Here is an 18,145-nt window from a genome sequence, read left to right on the forward strand (position 1 = left end):
TGCCTTAGGTTTTTTGAGTAGGGCGTTGATCTCGGCGTGTTTCCAGATCTCTGGGAAGGTTGCGGTCTCGAGGGAGAGATTGATGACGTTGGGCAGGTGGGGTGCGATGGAGCTGCTAGCTCTGTTGAAGACGTGGTGTGGGAATGGGTCTGACGGAGATCCTGAGTGGATTGTGCTCATGGGCTTGATGGTGTCTTGATGCTCACGCTGGCCCAGGCTAGCAGGGGGTCATGGTTGATGGTGTGCGGAGGGTCTGTTGTGTTGCTGTCTGTTGGGGCTGTCTGGGTGTTGAAGCTGTTGTGGATATCTGCTATCTCGCGGTGGAAGAAGGTGGCGAGGGAGTCGCACAGGGCTTGCGACAGCGGGATGTTGTTGGTGTTGGAGCTGGGGTTGGAGAGTTCCTTCATGATGTTGAAGAGCTCCTTGCTATTGTGTGCGTTGTTGTCGAGGAGGTCCTTGAAGGAGGTCCTCTTGGCCGCCCTGATGAGGTGGTGGTGGTTGTGGATGGCGTCCTTGTATGCTGCGTGGCTGTCCGGAGTTTGTTCACTGTGTCATTTCTTCTCTAGTTTCCAGCAGGCTTGCTTGGAGGCTTGGTAGTTCTGGGGAGAAACAGCCGGCCCTCTTGCTGGTGTTTCTGTGGGGGGGTTTCTTCAGCGGGGTGAGGGTGTTGGCGCAGTCCTCGATCCTGCGTCTGAGGCTGTGGGCAGCGTTCTCGGTGTTGGAGGGTTCGGTGGGTGGGCTGAGAGCGAGGTTTGTGAGTAGTTGGTCTTCAGTGATTTTGCTCCAACAGCGGCGTGGTATCTGCTGGGAGCGATGGTGTGTGGTGGGCTTTTGCAAGGCGAAGTGGATGCAGCAGTGGTCGGTCCAGGGGAGTTCAGTGGCATGGCTGATGGAGACGTGCGGGCTTGAGGAGAAGACGGGGTCGAGCGTGTGGCCGGTGGAGTGGGTGGGCATTGTGATGAGTTGCTTCAGTCCGAGGTTGGCGAGATTATCAATCAGGGTTGTGGAGTTGTTGTTGTTGTTCTCAAGGTGAAAGTTCAGGTCTCCAAGGAGGATGTAGTCGGTAGAAGCCAGGGTGTGCCTGCTGATCAAGTCGGCGATGGAGTCGCTAAACTGGGGGCGGGGTCCGGGGGGTCGGTAGACGAGGGTGCCTCTGAGGGTGGAGTTAGGGTCTGTGTGGATCTGGAAATGCATGCATTCGGTGGTGCTGAGCGCGTCGTCGATGCTAGTCAAGACCCTGATGCTGTTCTTGTGGACGATGGTGATTCCTCCTCCATTGGTGCGGTCTCTGCGGGTGATCTTGTAGCCGTCTGGGATGGCTATGGCGATGTCGGGTGCGGAGGAGTTGTTAAACCAGGTCTCTGGTTTAACGACTCCTGGTGGCTAGTTGGGGTCTTTCTTGGCAGGTGGTTCGTCGGCTCTGAGGCTGGTGTAGCTGCAGTTCCAGCAGGTGAAGGGGCCGTGTGTGCATTTCCGGGCGGTCTTGAAGCAGGTGTGGCTCCGTCCGGAGTCGAGAGCATGCAGAGTGCTGGCGTTGTAGTGGCGGTGGTCGTCGTGGCGGGTGCGGGAGGCCTGGGGTTCCGGCGATGTGCGCGGTCCAGGCACGGACGGGCACAGCGGCCGGCATATATGGGGAGGTGGGAGGAAGGAGCAGCTGGGAGGTGGGTGGTGAGGGCAGCGAAGGGGTAGTGGGCCGTCAGGGGGGGCGAGGCCACAGGGGACGCAGCGGCAAGGGCGGTGAGGGACAACGAAGGTAACAGAAGAAAACAAGCATTTACAATGCAATGGTTTTGCCTTTGTTAAAGTTTGAGCTGTTGGCAAAGCTCTTGACCTTTTTTTTTAACATAACTAAATGGCATTGTTATTTGCAATGGCACTAGCTTTATCTTTTGCAAATGAGCCCCCAACACACACCCACACTGCGCCCTTCCCACACACACTGCGAGCACCACCACACTGCGAGCCCTCCCACACACACTTTGAGCTCCCTCCACAGACTGTGAGCCTCTTCTATAAACTGCGAGTCACCTCCTACAAAGCCCCCTCCACACTTAGAGCCACCCCGCTCACACACGGAAAGCTGTCCCCTTGTTTGGCAATGTATAGTAAGCCCTTAGAGTTCTATAAATCTTTGGAGAGTTATTTTCAACTTTTTATTATGAAGAATATATTTTTTTGTAACTATACAATGGTGTACAATATATGTTATTGAAGCCACTCTTAGATGGCCGCAGGCAGATGCTTAGAAATTTTCTGAAACACCATATACAAGGAGGTCAAGGTCTTAGAATGTGAGTGCATGTATTGTTGTAAAACATTAATAAGGTACCTTCTGAAGAATATGAAGATTGATGTATTAAAAGTTGCATGGATGAATGGATGTGTGAAAATGTGGGTGGATTATTGATTGTTGGATGGATTGAAATGTGGATGTTGAAAGGATGGATGTATGGATGGAAGGATGAAAGGGTGGAGGGATGCAGGATGCATTGTTGAAAGTGTGGATGAATAGATGCATGGAAGGATGAAAGTGTGGATGGAAGAAGGATGGAAGAAAGCGTGGATGTATGGATGGATAAAATGTTGCATAGATAAATGATGTATGGATGTGTGAAAATGTGGTAGGATGAATGATGTATCGTATTCACAATTTTTATCTTGTTGTGAGTATTATTACTGGAGTAGCACTTCTAATGAACGTAGGATATTTTTTTACCATTGTTTCTGAAGGTATAAGACAGATGAATTTGCTACAGAACATAGAATGAGTGCATGTGGTATAGCTTCTTTAAAAAAAAAAGTATTGCACAGTAACATAATTTAGGCATTTTGATCAATTTGCTATAGAACATAGAATGAGTGCATTTGTTGTATTTTTTTTAAAACTAAATTTGCACAGTGACATATTTATGTTTTTTGTAAATAATAATGCAAAGACAAGATAAGGTTTAAATTTTTTATTTAAGTAAATATATTTATTATTATTGTATGTAAGCAAATTAAACTTTACAGAAAATACTTTTACATTTTTTATGAAACGTAATGTAATTGTTTTTTAACTTCCATTTACAGTAAAGTGTTGTGTCCTTTTTTTCAACTTATGAAAATATATCTTGTACAAGCCACTTTTAGATGGATGCAGGCAGCTGCTTCGAAACTTCTTTAAACATATACAATGATGTGAAGGTCTTAGAATGCGATTGCATGTATTGTTGTAAAACATCAATAAGGCACTTGAGGATGCCACACAGAACCATGCATAGGCACAATATTACACAGTGACTTTACTAGTTTGAAAAACCCCATAAGTTCTGAAGAATCTGAAGATTGATGTATAAAATGTTGCATGGATGAATGATGGATGTTTGAAAAGGTGTGTGGATGTGTAAAGGATGGATGGAAGGATGAAAAAGTGGATGGATGCAGGATGTATTGTTGAAAGTGTGAATGGATGAAAGGATGCATGGAAGGATGAAAGGGTGGACGGAAGGACGGATGAAAGAAAAGGTGGTTGTATGGATGTATAAAATGTTGCATGGATGAATGATGTATGGATGTGTGAAAAGGTGGTGTGATGAATGATGGGTGGATGGATGAAAGTGTGGGTGAATTGATGTATAGATGAAACGTTGGATGGATGAAGGATGTATGAAGGATGGATGGAAGAATGAAAGGATGGATAGTTAAAGTTGCATGGATGTATGATGCATGTGTGAAAAGCTAGGTGGATAAATAATGTGTGGCTGGATGGATGTGTTGATGTGTGTATAGATTGTGGAATTAAATTTTAAGATGGATGTAGAAAATGTTGCATGGATGAATGATTGATGGATCGTTGAAAAAGTTGTTGGACGAATGATGAGTGAATGGATAGAAGGGTGGATGTGTAAATGATGGCTGTCTGGATGGAAAGCTGAAAGTGGATGGATGTATTGTTAGTAGAATGAAATGGTAGATGAATGTATTATTAAAAATGTTGCATGAATGATGGATGGATGTGTGGAAATTTATGTGGCTGTATGATGGGTGTATGGATCGAAGGGTGGATGAGTAAAGGATGGATGTATGGAAAGGTGGAAGTGTGGCTGGCTGAAGGATGGATGAATAAAAGTGTGGATGAAAGGATGCATGGAAGGATAAAAGGGTGGACGGAAGGACGGATGTAAGAAAAGGTGGATGTATGGATGTATAAAATGTTGCATGGATGAATGACGTATGGATGTGTGAAAATGTGTTGTGATGAATGATGGGTGGGTGGATGAAAGTGTGGGTGGATGGATGTATAGATGAAACGTTGGATGGATGAAGGATGGATGGTAGAATGAAAGTATGGATAGTTAAAATGTTGCATGGATGTATGATGTATTTGTGAAAATGTCGGTGGATAAATGATGTGTTGCTGGATGGATGCGTTGATGTGTATATATATTGGAGACTGACATTTTAAGATGGATGTAGAAAATGTTGCATGGATGAATGATGTATTGTTGAAAAGGTGGGTGGACGAATGATGAGTGGATGGATAGAAGGGTGGATGTGTAAAGGATGGATGTATGGATGTAAAGCTGAAAGTGAGTGAATGTATTGTTAGTAGAATGAAATGTTAGATGGATGTATTAATAAAAATGTTGCATGAATGATGAATGGATGTGTGAAAATGTAGGTGGCTATATGATGGGTGGATGGATCGAAGTGTGGCTGAGAAAGTATGGATGGAAAGATGCAAGTGTGGATGAATGAAAGTGTGGATGAAAGGATGCATGGTAGGATAAAAGGGTGGACGAATGGAATAAAACGTGGCTGATGTATGGGTGGATAAAATATTGCATGGATGAAAGATGTATGAAAAGGTGGTGGGATGAATGATGGGTGGATGGATGAAAGTGTAGGTATATGAGCATTATCACGGGAGTAGCAGTTCTAATGAATGTGGGATGTTTGTATTTTCCCATTCTTTCACAAGGTATAAGACAGATGAATTTGCTACAGAACATAGAATGAGTGCATGTGGTGTAGCTTCTGTAAAAAAAAAAATTGTGCACAGTAACATTTTATGCATTTTGCTCAATTTGCTATAGAACATAGAATTATTGCATTTGTTGTAGTCTTTTTAAAGTAAAATTGGCCAGTAACATATCTTATGTACTCTGTAAATAATAATGCAAAGACAAGATAAAAAGCTTTAAAAATTGTATTTAAGTAAATATATTTAGTATTATTGTATGAAAGCAAATTAAACTTTAATTAAAATACTGTATTTTTAGCCTTTTTACTGAAACATAATTTGAATATCTTCTTTTTGTACTTCTATTTACAGTAAAGTATTGTGTTCTTTTTTACAACTCATGTATTTTTAGTATGTATCCGTTTTGAAAAATGACATTAACATTTTTTGGCCAGCTAGGCATTAGAGCTTCTTGAATGTCGTCAATGTCGGCTGGTATATTGAAGAAGTCCAGTAGAACATTGTTATTTATTTCTACTGATTGTAAATTTTCGGCGTTATCAATATGTACATTTAGTGTACAGTGTTCCTGATGCGCAGTTTCTAGCCCATATATAGTCATATTTATTTCTTCTTCTGGTGGTTGTATTTTCTGTGAAGGAAAAAGAAGTTAGTTAATTTCATTTTTTTGAAGTCCTTTTTTTTTCTTGTGTTGACCTACGGAAAAATTTCTTGTTATATGCAGGCTTAAATAATGTTAATAAGTAGTGAAGATAGTTTAAGAAAGGATAGATGTGAGTAAAGATAGTGAAAAGGTATAATATAGTGTGTATAATAGAGGATTAGAGACTGTTTTGTAATGTTATAGGTACTTTAGTAAAAATACGTATTAATAAATAGTGAGTAGTAGGTACTAGTTTTGTGTTTTAGAAGAGTATTGTAAATAGTGATTATAGTTAATAGTGCAGTGTGAGTTGAGTTTGAGTTATTAGTAGAGTGTGTTTTTTTTTAGTGCATTGTTAATTATTTTTGGGAGTATTGAAGTTATTGGCGTAGTAGTATAAAGAGAATTTGAAAACGACAAAATTGTGTACTTAAGTGTAAGTATTAAAGTCATATTTGTAAGTGATAGTTGGGCATTCTTAGTAAGTTATTTTGAAATAGTGAATGTTATTTTTCTGTAATTGTGTTTTTTTATGGTGTGAGTAATAAAGAGAGAGTAGTTAAGATTGAGTAGTAGATTTATTAGTGGAGAGTATTAGTGAGTTTTATAGTAGTGATTAGTAGAATACGTAGTATAGCTTAATTGATTTAGATAGAGAGTATTAGAAGAGAGAGTTTGAGTGAATTGTAATTAGTGAATATAGAGTTTGATAGTGTTTTAAAAAGTAAATAGTATAGATTGAGTAGTAGAGCAAGTTATTAATAGTTTAATAATTTGTACTTACTTGAAATTGTGTATTTCTTGTTGTGTTTAACATTTTATTGCTGCTAAATTCATGCACTGTCAGGTGCGTCATCTTTATGTAGGATCCAATTTCTATGGGGAAGTCTGTGGCATCTCTCCAAAGAGTTATTTTCACTGAGTCCGTTGTATCTTTCACAGTTATTGATTTAAGTTTTGTATCTTGGCCAGCAATAATAATTGTTTTTGTTTCTTCTTCCTGTAAGACAAAAAATTGGTAATAGAATTTTTTTTATTATGTTACAGTGTTGGTGTGTAAGAGTGTGGGTGTTAAAGAGTTGGTGTGAGCGTGTTGTAGCAGAATGTGTGTGTTAAAGAATGTGTGTGAAAGTGTGTGAGTGTGCGAAAGAGTGTGCTCAAGAGTGTGTACGAAAGTGTTTTTTATGAGAGTCTGTCAGAGAGAGAGTGTCAAAGAGAGAGAGAGTCTGTCAAAGAGAGAGAGTGTCAAAGAGAGAGAGTGTCAAAGAGAGAGAGAGTCTGTCAAAGAGAGAGAGAGTCTGTCAAAGAGAGAGAGAGTCTGTCAAAGAGAGAGAGAGTCTGTCAAAGAGAGAGAGAGTCTGTCAAAGAGAGAGAGAGTCTGTCAAAGAGAGAGTCTGTCAAAGAGAGAGAGTCTGTCAAAGAGAGAGAGTCTGTCAAAGAGAGAGAGTCTGTCAAAGAGAGAGTCTGTCAAAGAGAGAGAGTCTGTCAAAGAGAGAGAGAGTTTGTCAAAGAGAGAGTCTGTCAAAGAGAGAGAGAGTCTGTCAAAGAGAGAGTCTGTCAAAGCGAGAGAGTCTGTCAAAGAGAGAGAGTCTGTCAAAGAGAGAGAGTCTGTCAAAGAGAGAGAGTCTGTTAAAGAGAGAGAGTCGGTTAAAGAGAGAGAGTCTGTCAAAGAGAGAGAATCTGTGAAAGAGAGAGTCTGTCAAAGAGAGAGAGTCTGTGAAAGAGAGAGAGTCTGTCAAAGAGACAGAGTCTGTCAAAGAGAGAGTCGGTCAAAGAGAGAGTCTGTCAAAGAGAGAGAGTCTGTCAAAGAGAGAGAGTCTGTCAAAGAGAGTCTGTCAAAGAGAGTCTGTCAAAGAGAGTCTGTCAAAGAGAGAGAGTCTGTCAAAGAGAGAGAGTCTGTCAAAGAGAGAGAGTCTGTCAAAGAGAGAGTCTGTCAAAGAGAGAGAGTCTGTCAAAGAGAGAGAGAGTTTGTCAAAGAGAGAGTCTGTCAAAGAGAGAGAGAGTCTGTCAAAGAGAGAGTCTGTCAAAGCGAGAGAGTCTGTCAAAGAGAGAGAGTCTGTCAAAGAGAGAGAGTCTGTCAAAGAGAGAGAGTCTGTTAAAGAGAGAGAGTCGGTTAAAGAGAGAGAGTCTGTCAAAGAGAGAGAATCTGTGAAAGAGAGAGTCTGTCAAAGAGAGAGAGTCTGTGAAAGAGAGAGAGTCTGTCAAAGAGACAGAGTCTGTCAAAGAGAGAGTCGGTCAAAGAGAGAGTCTGTCAAAGAGAGAGAGTCTGTCAAAGAGAGAGAGTCTGTCAAAGAGAGTCTGTCAAAGAGAGTCTGTCAAAGAGAGTCTGTCAAAGAGAGAGAGTCTGTCAAAGAGAGAGAGTGTCAAAGAGAGAGAGTGTCAAAGAGAGAGTCTGTCAAAGAGAGAGTCTGTCAAAGAGAGAGAGTCTGTCAAAGAGAGAGAGTCTGTCAAAGAGAGAGAGTCTGTCAAAGAGAGAGAGAGTCTGTCAAAGAGAGAGAGAGTCTGTCAAAGAGAGAGAGAGTCTGTCAAAGAGAGAGAGAGTCTGTCAAAGAGAGAGAGAGTCTGTCAAAGAGAGAGAGAGTCTGTCAAAGAGAGAGAGAGTCTGTCAAAGAGAGAGAGTCTGTGAAAGAGAGAGAGTCTGTTAAAGAGAGAGAGTCTGTTAAAGAGAGAGAGTCTGTGAAAGAGAGAGAGTCTGTCAAAGAGAGAGAGTCTGTGAAAGAGAGAGAGTCTGTCAAAGAGACAGAGTCTGTCAAAGAGAGAGTCTGTCAAAGAGAGAGTCGGTCAAAGAGAGAGAGTCTGTCAAAGAGAGTCTGTCAAAGAGAGTCTGTCAAAGAGAGTCTGTCAAAGAGAGAGAGTCTGTCAAAGAGAGAGTGTCAAAGAGAGAGAGTGTCAAAGAGAGAGAGTGTCAAAGAGAGAGTCTGTCAAAGAGAGAGAGTCTGTCAAAGAGAGAGAGTCTGTCAAAGAGAGAGAGTCTGTCAAAGAGAGAGAGAGTCTGTCAAAGAGAGAGAGAGTCTGTCAAAGAGAGAGAGAGTCTGTCAAAGAGAGAGAGAGTCTGTCAAAGAGAGAGAGAGTCTGTCAAAGAGAGAGAGTCTGTCAAAGAGAGAGAGTCTGTTAAAGAGAGAGAGAGTCTGTGAAAGAGAGAGAGTCTGTGAAAGAGAGAGAGTCTGTCAAAGAGAGTCGGTCAAAGAGAGTCGGTCAAAGAGAGTCTGTCAAAGAGAGTCGGTCAAAGAGAGTCGGTCAAAGAGAGTCGGTCAAAGAGAGTCGGTCAAAGAGAGAGTCTGTCAAAGAGAGAGAGTCTGTCAAAGAGAGTCTGTCCAAGAGAGTCTGTCAATGAGAGAGAGTCTGTGAAAGAGAGAGAGTCTGTGAAAGAGAGAGAGTCTGTGAAAGAGAGAGTCTGTCAAAGAGAGAGAGTCTGTCAAAGAGAGAGAGTCTGTCAAAGAGTGAGAGTCGGTCAAAGAGTGAGAGTCGGTCAAAGCGGTAAGTATTGTGTGCAAGAGTTTTTGGTATATAGTGTGTGTGTAAAAGGGTGTGTGATAATTTTCTTTCTTTTTATAAGCTTACCTCTGCAATAGTCCCAGAAATGCTCATTAATGAGCGTAGTGAAGCTGTTTTAACTGTTTTTATAGGTGATATTGGTGGAGCAGGGGGTTGTAGGATATATTCTGCCTCCTGTATTATTTCTTGAGGTATAGTTAAGGGGATCATGCGTGATAGTTTCGTTTGTTTCGTGATGATAATCACATTGTTTTTGGCTAAGAAATTGCGAATCATAATAGCTTGTCCTTCTTTAGTTTGCTGGTAAAATGGCTCATTGTAGCACGTTGCTTTAATGCAACTACTTTCATCAGCTAGAGCTAGATGATACATGACTTTGTTCTCTTGTTTAGCATTTGTATAGTTTGTTTTTGTGGAACATTTTATAACGTTGGCTCGGATTGTTTTTTGGTACGGTTTGTTGTCTTCAGGTTTCATTTTTTTGAGGTCTTGTATGGAAATCATCTGAAACGAGAGAAAATGTTAGTACACATTCTGAACATAAATTTTTCCCCTTTTGCTATTACCTGTAATAAAATCGCATGTTAATGAAGTTGTTGCATTTTAAACTGCCACCCATAATGCTTTGTGATCACTATAATATGATTCTAATGTACTGTAGTGCATGATGTTGTCATTAGTATAGATGTGATCTAGTGTTGAATTGTAGTCTGTTGTGTATTGTTGTATTTTTTGCTGGCATTGAAATTGCTGTAGCATATATTCTAATAGCAAAGTTCTGTTTGGTGACATTTGTGTTAAATCTATATTGAAGTCTCCCATGATGACATATTTCGAATTTGGATACAAGTTAATTATGCTACTTAAAACTTGTAATAATGTTTGCAAAAGTACATGTGGTGGTTTGTACAGTATAATAAATAAGTATTCAGAATCATTAAGATGCTGAGTGAAAAATAACAAGTCAATTTTGTGTTGTGTTTGATATATTGGCGATAAAAGCATGTTTTTTTTGTAATAAATGGCAATACCATGCTTTGTGTGCTGGTTGTGAAATTTATCAAATAATACTAGGTGATATTGTTCTATTAAGAACGTATTCTTACCTGCTTTTCTAGTTGTGTTTATTTCAGTGAGGCATATAATATCACTGTTCATGATATTTTGGTCCGATTTAATAGCAGTGTAATTTCTTTGCAAGGACCGTATGTTATGGACAATTATATTACACTGTTGTCTATAGCGATCTAATTGTGGTACTGATATTTGTAATTGCATGTGTGTTCTTAAACGTGTCATTACTTCATGTACTTTTGGATGTACAGCTATTTTGTCTTGCTGAAAGTTTCTAATGTATATGTTGTCTAAAGATTTAGCTCTGCTTAAAGCTACATAATGCAGATGATGTACTTTACTGTTGTTAAAGTGAATGTAAATGGGCTCAATTGTTTCTCCTTGTGTTCTATGTATAGTTCTTGCAGATGATTGTCGCAATGGGAATTGTTTGCGTATAATAGTTATAAATTTCTGTGTATATTGGAAATGCCGTGTAATAGCATGAATGGGTGTCCAATGAGGCAAAATATTACTGTGATATATGTGTTTGTTTTCTTGTCTTGTTAATTTACCTACTGTTTCTTTATCAAAATTAATCCAAATTACATTTGGTCTGTTATTGATAGTTTCTACAAATTCTACTATACCTGTTGCACCATTTGTTAAACCATCATTGACATTTATATTGTTTGTTAAATCATATCTTAATTGCAATGCAATATGTAATATTGATGGCAGGCTCATTGTTTTAGTAGGATCTGTGGGCAACTGTTGGAGTATTTTTTTTTTACTGCTTCACTTAAGTCTGCTGCAACTGTATCTATTGCTGTAGCTGTGTAAACTGGGTAATGAGTTATATGTTCTAATAAAACTGCATTATTTATGCTATTGACTTCATTGTTAGTTCCCATAATGTAAGGGATCGTTTTGCTAATGGTTTCAGGTGGCTCTATTTCTCGTGTTTTTATCTGAATAATATCTTCATTTGTTTGTTTCCCTTCTCTTAATCTGTTTAGTAGTTCAGCAAATGGCAAGTCATTTTGTTGTCTCATTATTTTAGTCAACTCAAATAACTTGAAATGTGTCTGCCATAAATTAGTACTTACTGGCCTATATGAATGTTTTGGGTTGTCAAATATGTATGGGTCAAAAACTGGCTTCAATTGGTAAAAGTCTCCAATTGCTAAAATAGATATTCCGCCAAAAGGGAGATCAGACATTTTTATCTCTTGCAATCTATTATGTATAAAGTTGAATACATTTGCCCCTACCATTGATATTTCATCAATTATTAGCAATTTAAGATGCATTAGCTGACCTTGTAGTGTGCTTCTATTCTCATGAGTTAGCTGTCTATGAGTTAGTGTTTGTGAAATAGGTATTTTAAAAGTACTATGTAGTTTTTTGCCTTGAATGTTATGTGCTGCTTTGCCAGTTGGAGCTGTAAGCAATACATATATGTTATCTGGGTTTTCTCCTGCTTTTGTATTGTAATAACGTACTAATGTTTGGTAAAGTGCTGTTATAAGGAAACTTTTGCCTACTCCTGCACCACCTGTACAAAATGTGTAGCATGGTGTTTCTTTAGTTTTAACCCAATGCAAATGATGATATATAAAGTTAAGTTGTTCTGCTGTTAGATTTTGCATTATACTATCATATTGTTCTTTTGGCATTATGTTATTGCTTAGTGCTTCTTCTCTACTTGTACTTCTAATCCCTAAATCAAATGATAGGTCATACAATGGGTTTTCATTATTTTGGACTTCATGGAATATGGCGTTATCTTCTTCTGCATCTATTGGTGGTAGCAATGTATCTAATATACTAGTTTCATTGCTATTAGTTGTTAGTAGTTTATTATGTTTATTATATTTATTATGGTTTGAATCAACTGCATTTTTAAGTTCTAGATAGCGTTCATAATACGTTTCCTTGTTATTAATTATATTATGTTCATTTCGCCATGGGTAAAAAAGCATGAGCAATTCTCTATAGTAGTTTTCGGAGTCATTTTTGATGTTAAATCTGCAATAGCGAATTACTCTTGCTTTTTTCCTTTTTATGTAGTTTGTTTCGTCTACTAAATTTATCTCAAGTTCTTCGTCATCTGAGCTATGAAAGTTATTTTCAATAAGGAAATTGTCATGGCCTGTTTCTTCTTTTCCTTTACATTTTTTCTTTTCATTATACATAGATGCATAGTCAGTTAATGTACATGTTTCTAATTTTACAGGGCGTTTGCTGTACCTCACTATAATATTATCATATTGTATTTTACAAGACTCATCTGGTAAAGAATTGATAGTTTCGATGTCTTTTAATAAGTATGTACGCTTTTCATTAGGACTTGTATTGATAAATACAAAAGATCTTGAACTTTTCCGTAAAGGAATTTGTAGTATTAGATATGCTGCTTCTTGGGCACTTATTTCTGTACAGTTTAAGAATTTGTTACCTATATGCTTAAGTTGTTCTTTAATACTCGGATTGGCATGTACTTCTTTAGCAGCTTGGGCAATTAATTTGCTCATTCCTCGCTGTGATTTACTAATGTATGAAACAATATACACAGCACATGCATATGCATCTAAGATGTATTGTATATCTATGTTTGCTTGCCATGCTTTCAAAATAGTTGGATTGTAGTTATTTATAAAGCATTCAGCTGGTGTCCTTTTCAAGAAAATAGTATTTTTTTCTATAATAGATTGTATACATAAAGTATATTGTTTTAGATCTATGTTCATTGAATGTAAAAACTGTTCAAAAGTATAATTTGAAAATTCTTGGCTGTTTATAGTTAGATGTATTAGTTCAATTTGCTGTAAGAGCTCGTTATTTGTTTTGTCTAGCTCTATTGGTTCTAGTATAAAAGTTTCAGGCATTGGATATCTGGGATAATGATATTTGCATGTTCTTTTATGTTTGATACGGCAGTTTTTGGTATGGCCGTGTCTTTGTAGAGGTAGTAAAGACTCTATATCTGGTTCTTGTGTTTTTGCACATGTAACATACTTATTTATGAAAGTAGTGACTTCATTCCTATCAGAAGTTTCATATAGTGGAGCATTTTCTATCCATATTATAGCATGTATATGTGGTGATCCCCGTTGTTGGAATTCCACTCTATAAAAGTAATCAATAATTTTGCCAATCGGATTACTTTCATGCAATAAAATAGAATTAAATAATTTCCTAACTTGGAAGTCAAAATGTCTTGCACATGTAATGGGATTTTGCTGTATTAATTGGCATTTTGTTTCCCATGACATATTTTTAAATTCTTCTTTTGTGCATTCTGGTCTTTTTTCTGTACGTAATAATATGTTAATTAAGTGATACCATTTCGTTTCTGCAGCAGATAAAGTTAAAAAAAATGTTGGTAATCCTAATTGTCTAATCATAGCAAAAAGGTCTTTTTTGCATTGCTCCCAATATGGTGGTGAACTACGGATAGTTTTAAGTATTTTGTATCCTTCATTATACTGTAAAATTGTATCTAATTTATCTTTTATGTCTTTGGCAGTTATAATGTTTCCATTATTAAAGTATTTCCTAAGAGATATAAATATTTTGCTCTGTAATTGTTTAATGTGTAATGTTTTTAATTTAAAGAAAAGATTAGTAGCACACTTTGCTACTCTTAGATCATTACTTCTTACTTCTGATTGACAGATTGTGCTGTAATGTATTGGGACATGCCTTTCTTTATTAGTTGGCCTTCGTTTTCCGCAAAATATAGTTGGGAATGCCAAATATTCAGAATCTTTGTCTTCATACAAGCCTCTTGGTGTGTTATATTCTGCAGGTGCTAAACTTAAAATATTATTTGTTTCTGTAGTAATAGTTTCATTATCTAACATAGTATCTAAATTTCCTGCTGGAATATTGTCTGAGGAATCTGACATATAACTTGTATCTGAAGTCTCATCACAAGAATGTATATCTTGTGTTGTATAATCCCAATCTTTATTAATAGTGATTCCATATTCTTGAAACAAAGTGCTAGTAGTGGCTAAATATAAAGCTGCACGTTTTACTTTGTTTGGTCTAACATTTTCATAATGGGTATAAGATTTATAACTTAATTTTCTTTTTAATTTTATTGGAATTGTCATGTTATCATTAATTTGCCTTGGTAAAACAGTTACTGTTGTCATAACGTCTGCAGGTACATTTACTACTGCACCTGATAGAGATTTTTGGAATCCACGTGGTAATGTTCTAATTTGTAAAAAAGGTATTCTTGGTGATACTAATCTTTCTTCTAAGTTATGCAAGTGTAAGACTGCTGGGATATCAGGAAATGTCATCCCATTATATACTGAACATGGAGGTATTTTGTCTTTAGATATATATGTGTAACATGTTCTGCATATCTCATCTGTTCTGTATTTGCTAATGTTACATTCTATGAATTTAGCTCTCTTACTAATACTGTTTGTTTTTTGAAGACTTTGCTTATGCCATAGTTGATTGCAAATAGTGCAAGTGTACTCAGGTCCATATCTTATTTCTTCCTGAAATATCCTAATTATATCATTTGTTGTTTGACCTGCTATATCTCTATGATTAAGTTCATTCTCTTTGTTTTGTGTCCGTTTTCTTTTTCTATTACTGTTTATTTCTAGAATTTCTATATTGGTTGTTTGAATTAGTGATTCAACATCAGCTGTTAATGTGTTTATTATCTCAGTATTGTTAAGAGCTATGTGTGAAGCTAAATAACTGTCTTCTGTTACATGCAGTCTATTGTCTTGACTATTGCTCTTTTGTGTGTTTATTAATGTATTTTCTACTTGTAAGTTATTTGAAGGAATTTCCCCTAATGCATTTATAGATATATGTGTCGTATGAACATATATGCTTTTTCTAGACTTTACATTTCCTTGTTTATGATTCCGTTGTGTTTGCTGTAATCCTTTTTTGCTAATTGTTGTTATGTTCACAGTAGTTAAATCTAAAATAATACTCTCAGAATTAGTAATTTGTTCTCTATTGCCTAACTTTAGGATGTATTCTATAATAAGATTAATAGAGTCAATTTGGATAGCAATACATGTTCCATTAGAATGTTGTATTGCATTTTCATTTTGGCTATGTGAATCAAATAGAGAGTATGTATGTATAGTTTTGAAGACTGAAATTATATATCTACCTATAGAGATCAATACACCAGTTTGTGAATTAATTGTAGAAGTTAATGCAGATATAAATTTACTATGTAAAGTTTGTGCTGATTTTGTTAGTTCTTCGCTAAAGCATTTTTTGAGCTTTGTAGAATAAATTATGTCATTGCTAACTATGTAATTTGGTAACTTTAGAGGTTGCATACAATCTTGTTCATCAACAGAGTGCATTTCAGTGTACAAAGCATCTCCAAGATTCATAATACAGTGCAAGTCTACACTATCCCAAATATATGCTGGTTTACAGTAGTTCTTTAGAATAGCAAATATACTATTTTGAAGAGAATGTGTATAGTGAATACTTTTATCACTATGTGTATTTTTTTCCTGTGGATGTGTGTTATGTAAAAAGGTATTTCCTTGTGGTGTTTGTGTTAAAATATTTGAATCTAGATTGGTATTATTTGTGCTACTTTCCTTGTTGTGCAATGTGCTATTGTGTATATTATCATGAAGTAAACTGTCATTACTTCCAGTAATACGTTTATATGTATTATAGTAATCACTTGAATATGTGTTTGTATGTAAATTACTTGTGTATATTGTTTGTTGTACATTTATGTGTGTGCTATTAATTACATTACTAGAATATGTGTTGGTATTTAAATTACTTGCTGGTATTGTCTGTTGTACATTTATGTGTGTGCTATTAATATGTTGTCTTTCTGTGTTGCCCTTTAGTGTTTTCTTAAGTATACTTGCATATGTGTCAGTAGGAGTAGTCTCTTGTGGTGTATTAGTATATTGTGTTGTGCTGATCTGCTTGCTGTTGTTTTTAGATAGATTATTAGGCCCTGTTGTAGTGAGAATTGCACAGGAATATGTACTAGTACTAGGAGTATTATCTAAAGATGCTAATGGCTGTTCCTTATTCAAAAAAGTCTTTTTTTTAGATTGACATCTCTGAATGAATTTTTTGGCACTTTCTATACGCATTTCAAATGCTTGTGTGAAAAAATGTTCACTAGCTTCAGTAGAATACACATAAATACTTTTCGGTGCTACTGCATTCTTATTTTTTTCATGAAGCACCATTGCTTTTTGAAGTGATTCTTTTTTAATCGTACTTATTTGTATTGGAGTTAATTCATACGGTACACAATTCATGTTTGGTTTCTTTAGATAGTGTGCCAGATTTGTGATGTACTCTAGAAGTTTTTCAAATCTGAACTGTATAGTAATACATGTTCCATTTGGGTGAGGCATTCCAGTGTTATCACGACTATGTGAGTCAAATACAAAGTACGAATCATTTTTCTTAAAAATGGAAATAACATAAATTTCCATGCAAAGTATAACACCGGAGTTGTAATCAAGTGCCTGTTTTAATATTTTGTTGAGATTTGGAAACGAAGGGTCACATTGTTGTAATATGTCTCCATAATAAGGTTCTTTAAGTTTAAGAGAATAGATAGTAGTATTGTGTTCAATAAAATTTGGTAACTCATCTGGATGCCTAAGTTGTTCGCTATTAAGTAAATGCATATCTATATATAAAGCATCACCTAATTTCATAATGTAATGCAAGTCTTCTTTAGTCCATGTATGTGCATCTTTGTAATAGTTGTGTATAATTGCAAATGTACTATTTGGCAAGCATTGATAACCTCTAGAATTGCATGTAAATTTGTCATGACCTTGATGATAATCTGCTGCTAGTATTTGCATCTTAGCTAAGCTAATTTATTAAATAATTTGATATCGCTACAGTATTGCTAGATTTTTTTGTTATACCTGAGTCTTTTATTGTTCTCTCTCTCTCTGTTATATATATATATATATATATATATATATATATATATATATATAGCTAATTTATATTTGTCTTGTAGTTAACTATAATCCTAGGCAATTAATGTAATTTTACACTATTTTTTTGCTTTGTATTTTAGATAGCAACTTTAGATGTATCTTTTTTACAATTTTAGTGATGTACTAGCTATAATTTATACTATTAGCGTATATATATATATATATATATATAGATATATTTGTATATATTTATTTGTATATATATATATAGTTATTTTACTGTTTTTAAATAGATTTCAAGTTACAGGTTGATAACTTATTTAAAAAAGATACTTGTAATTGTATATATTTCCAAACAATTATCAATTGTCTTTACAAAAGAAATAATTTTCAATGGTAACTATATAAATATATATATAATTTTTTTAAATAAATAAGTCTATATATGATTAGGTCTAGTTTTATTGATCTAAATCCACTCTGTTGTTTTTGACCTGTTTTATAGTTGGTGCTGGTAGCAAAACAAAGCAATTACTTTTACTTTTGTCTTAAATAATTTTTTTTTCTTAAGATTAATGTTACCTATGTAAATCTTCTATGCGATATTTTCTAATTATAAGTATATACAATATATATACATATATATATACATATATATATATATATATATATATGTGTGTGTGTGTGTGTTGATATATGTGTCTTATTTTTTTCCTTGCTATTTCTATACTTACAAGTGAATACAGAAGCAAAATAGATACTTTTACCGTGATGATGTTTTCACTGATGATGTGTCAAAGAATTATGAACGTCTGATCTTATTCAATCAATTGGCAATCTAAGGAAGAATGAAAACAAGCATTAATATTGAGTTTAGATATTAATATAATAAAAGTGGCTCGATACTCCTAATCATTGTTAGTATATAAAAATATTTAGCAAAAAGTTCTTAATTTTAATTAATTACTAGTATTAAAAAGTGTATACAGTAAGTTATATTTAATACTATATATTGTATTGTATGTGGATATACGTTTTAGA

At 35.8% G+C, this 18,145-nt stretch overlaps 1 protein-coding gene across 1 annotated transcript; it reads right to left on the minus strand.

The window, feature by feature from the left end:
- Nucleotides 1–3,506: 3,506 nt before the first annotated feature.
- LOC144772454 (uncharacterized) lies at nt 3,507–17,936 on the minus strand. The gene is made up of 4 exons (XM_078656794.1): nt 17,872–17,936; nt 9,171–9,608; nt 6,394–6,609; nt 3,507–5,597 (listed from the first exon to the last, which is right to left on the minus strand). The coding sequence occupies exons 2-4, from the start codon at nt 9,606–9,608 to the stop codon at nt 5,337–5,339; spliced, it is 915 nt and encodes a 304-aa protein (XP_078512920.1). The 5' UTR covers nt 17,872–17,936; the 3' UTR covers nt 3,507–5,336.
- Between the last annotated feature and the right edge of the window lie 209 nt (nt 17,937–18,145).

Source organism: Lissotriton helveticus, chromosome 1_1, assembly GCF_964261635.1.
Source record: "Lissotriton helveticus chromosome 1_1, aLisHel1.1, whole genome shotgun sequence".
Taxonomy (NCBI): Eukaryota; Metazoa; Chordata; class Amphibia; order Caudata; family Salamandridae; genus Lissotriton; species Lissotriton helveticus.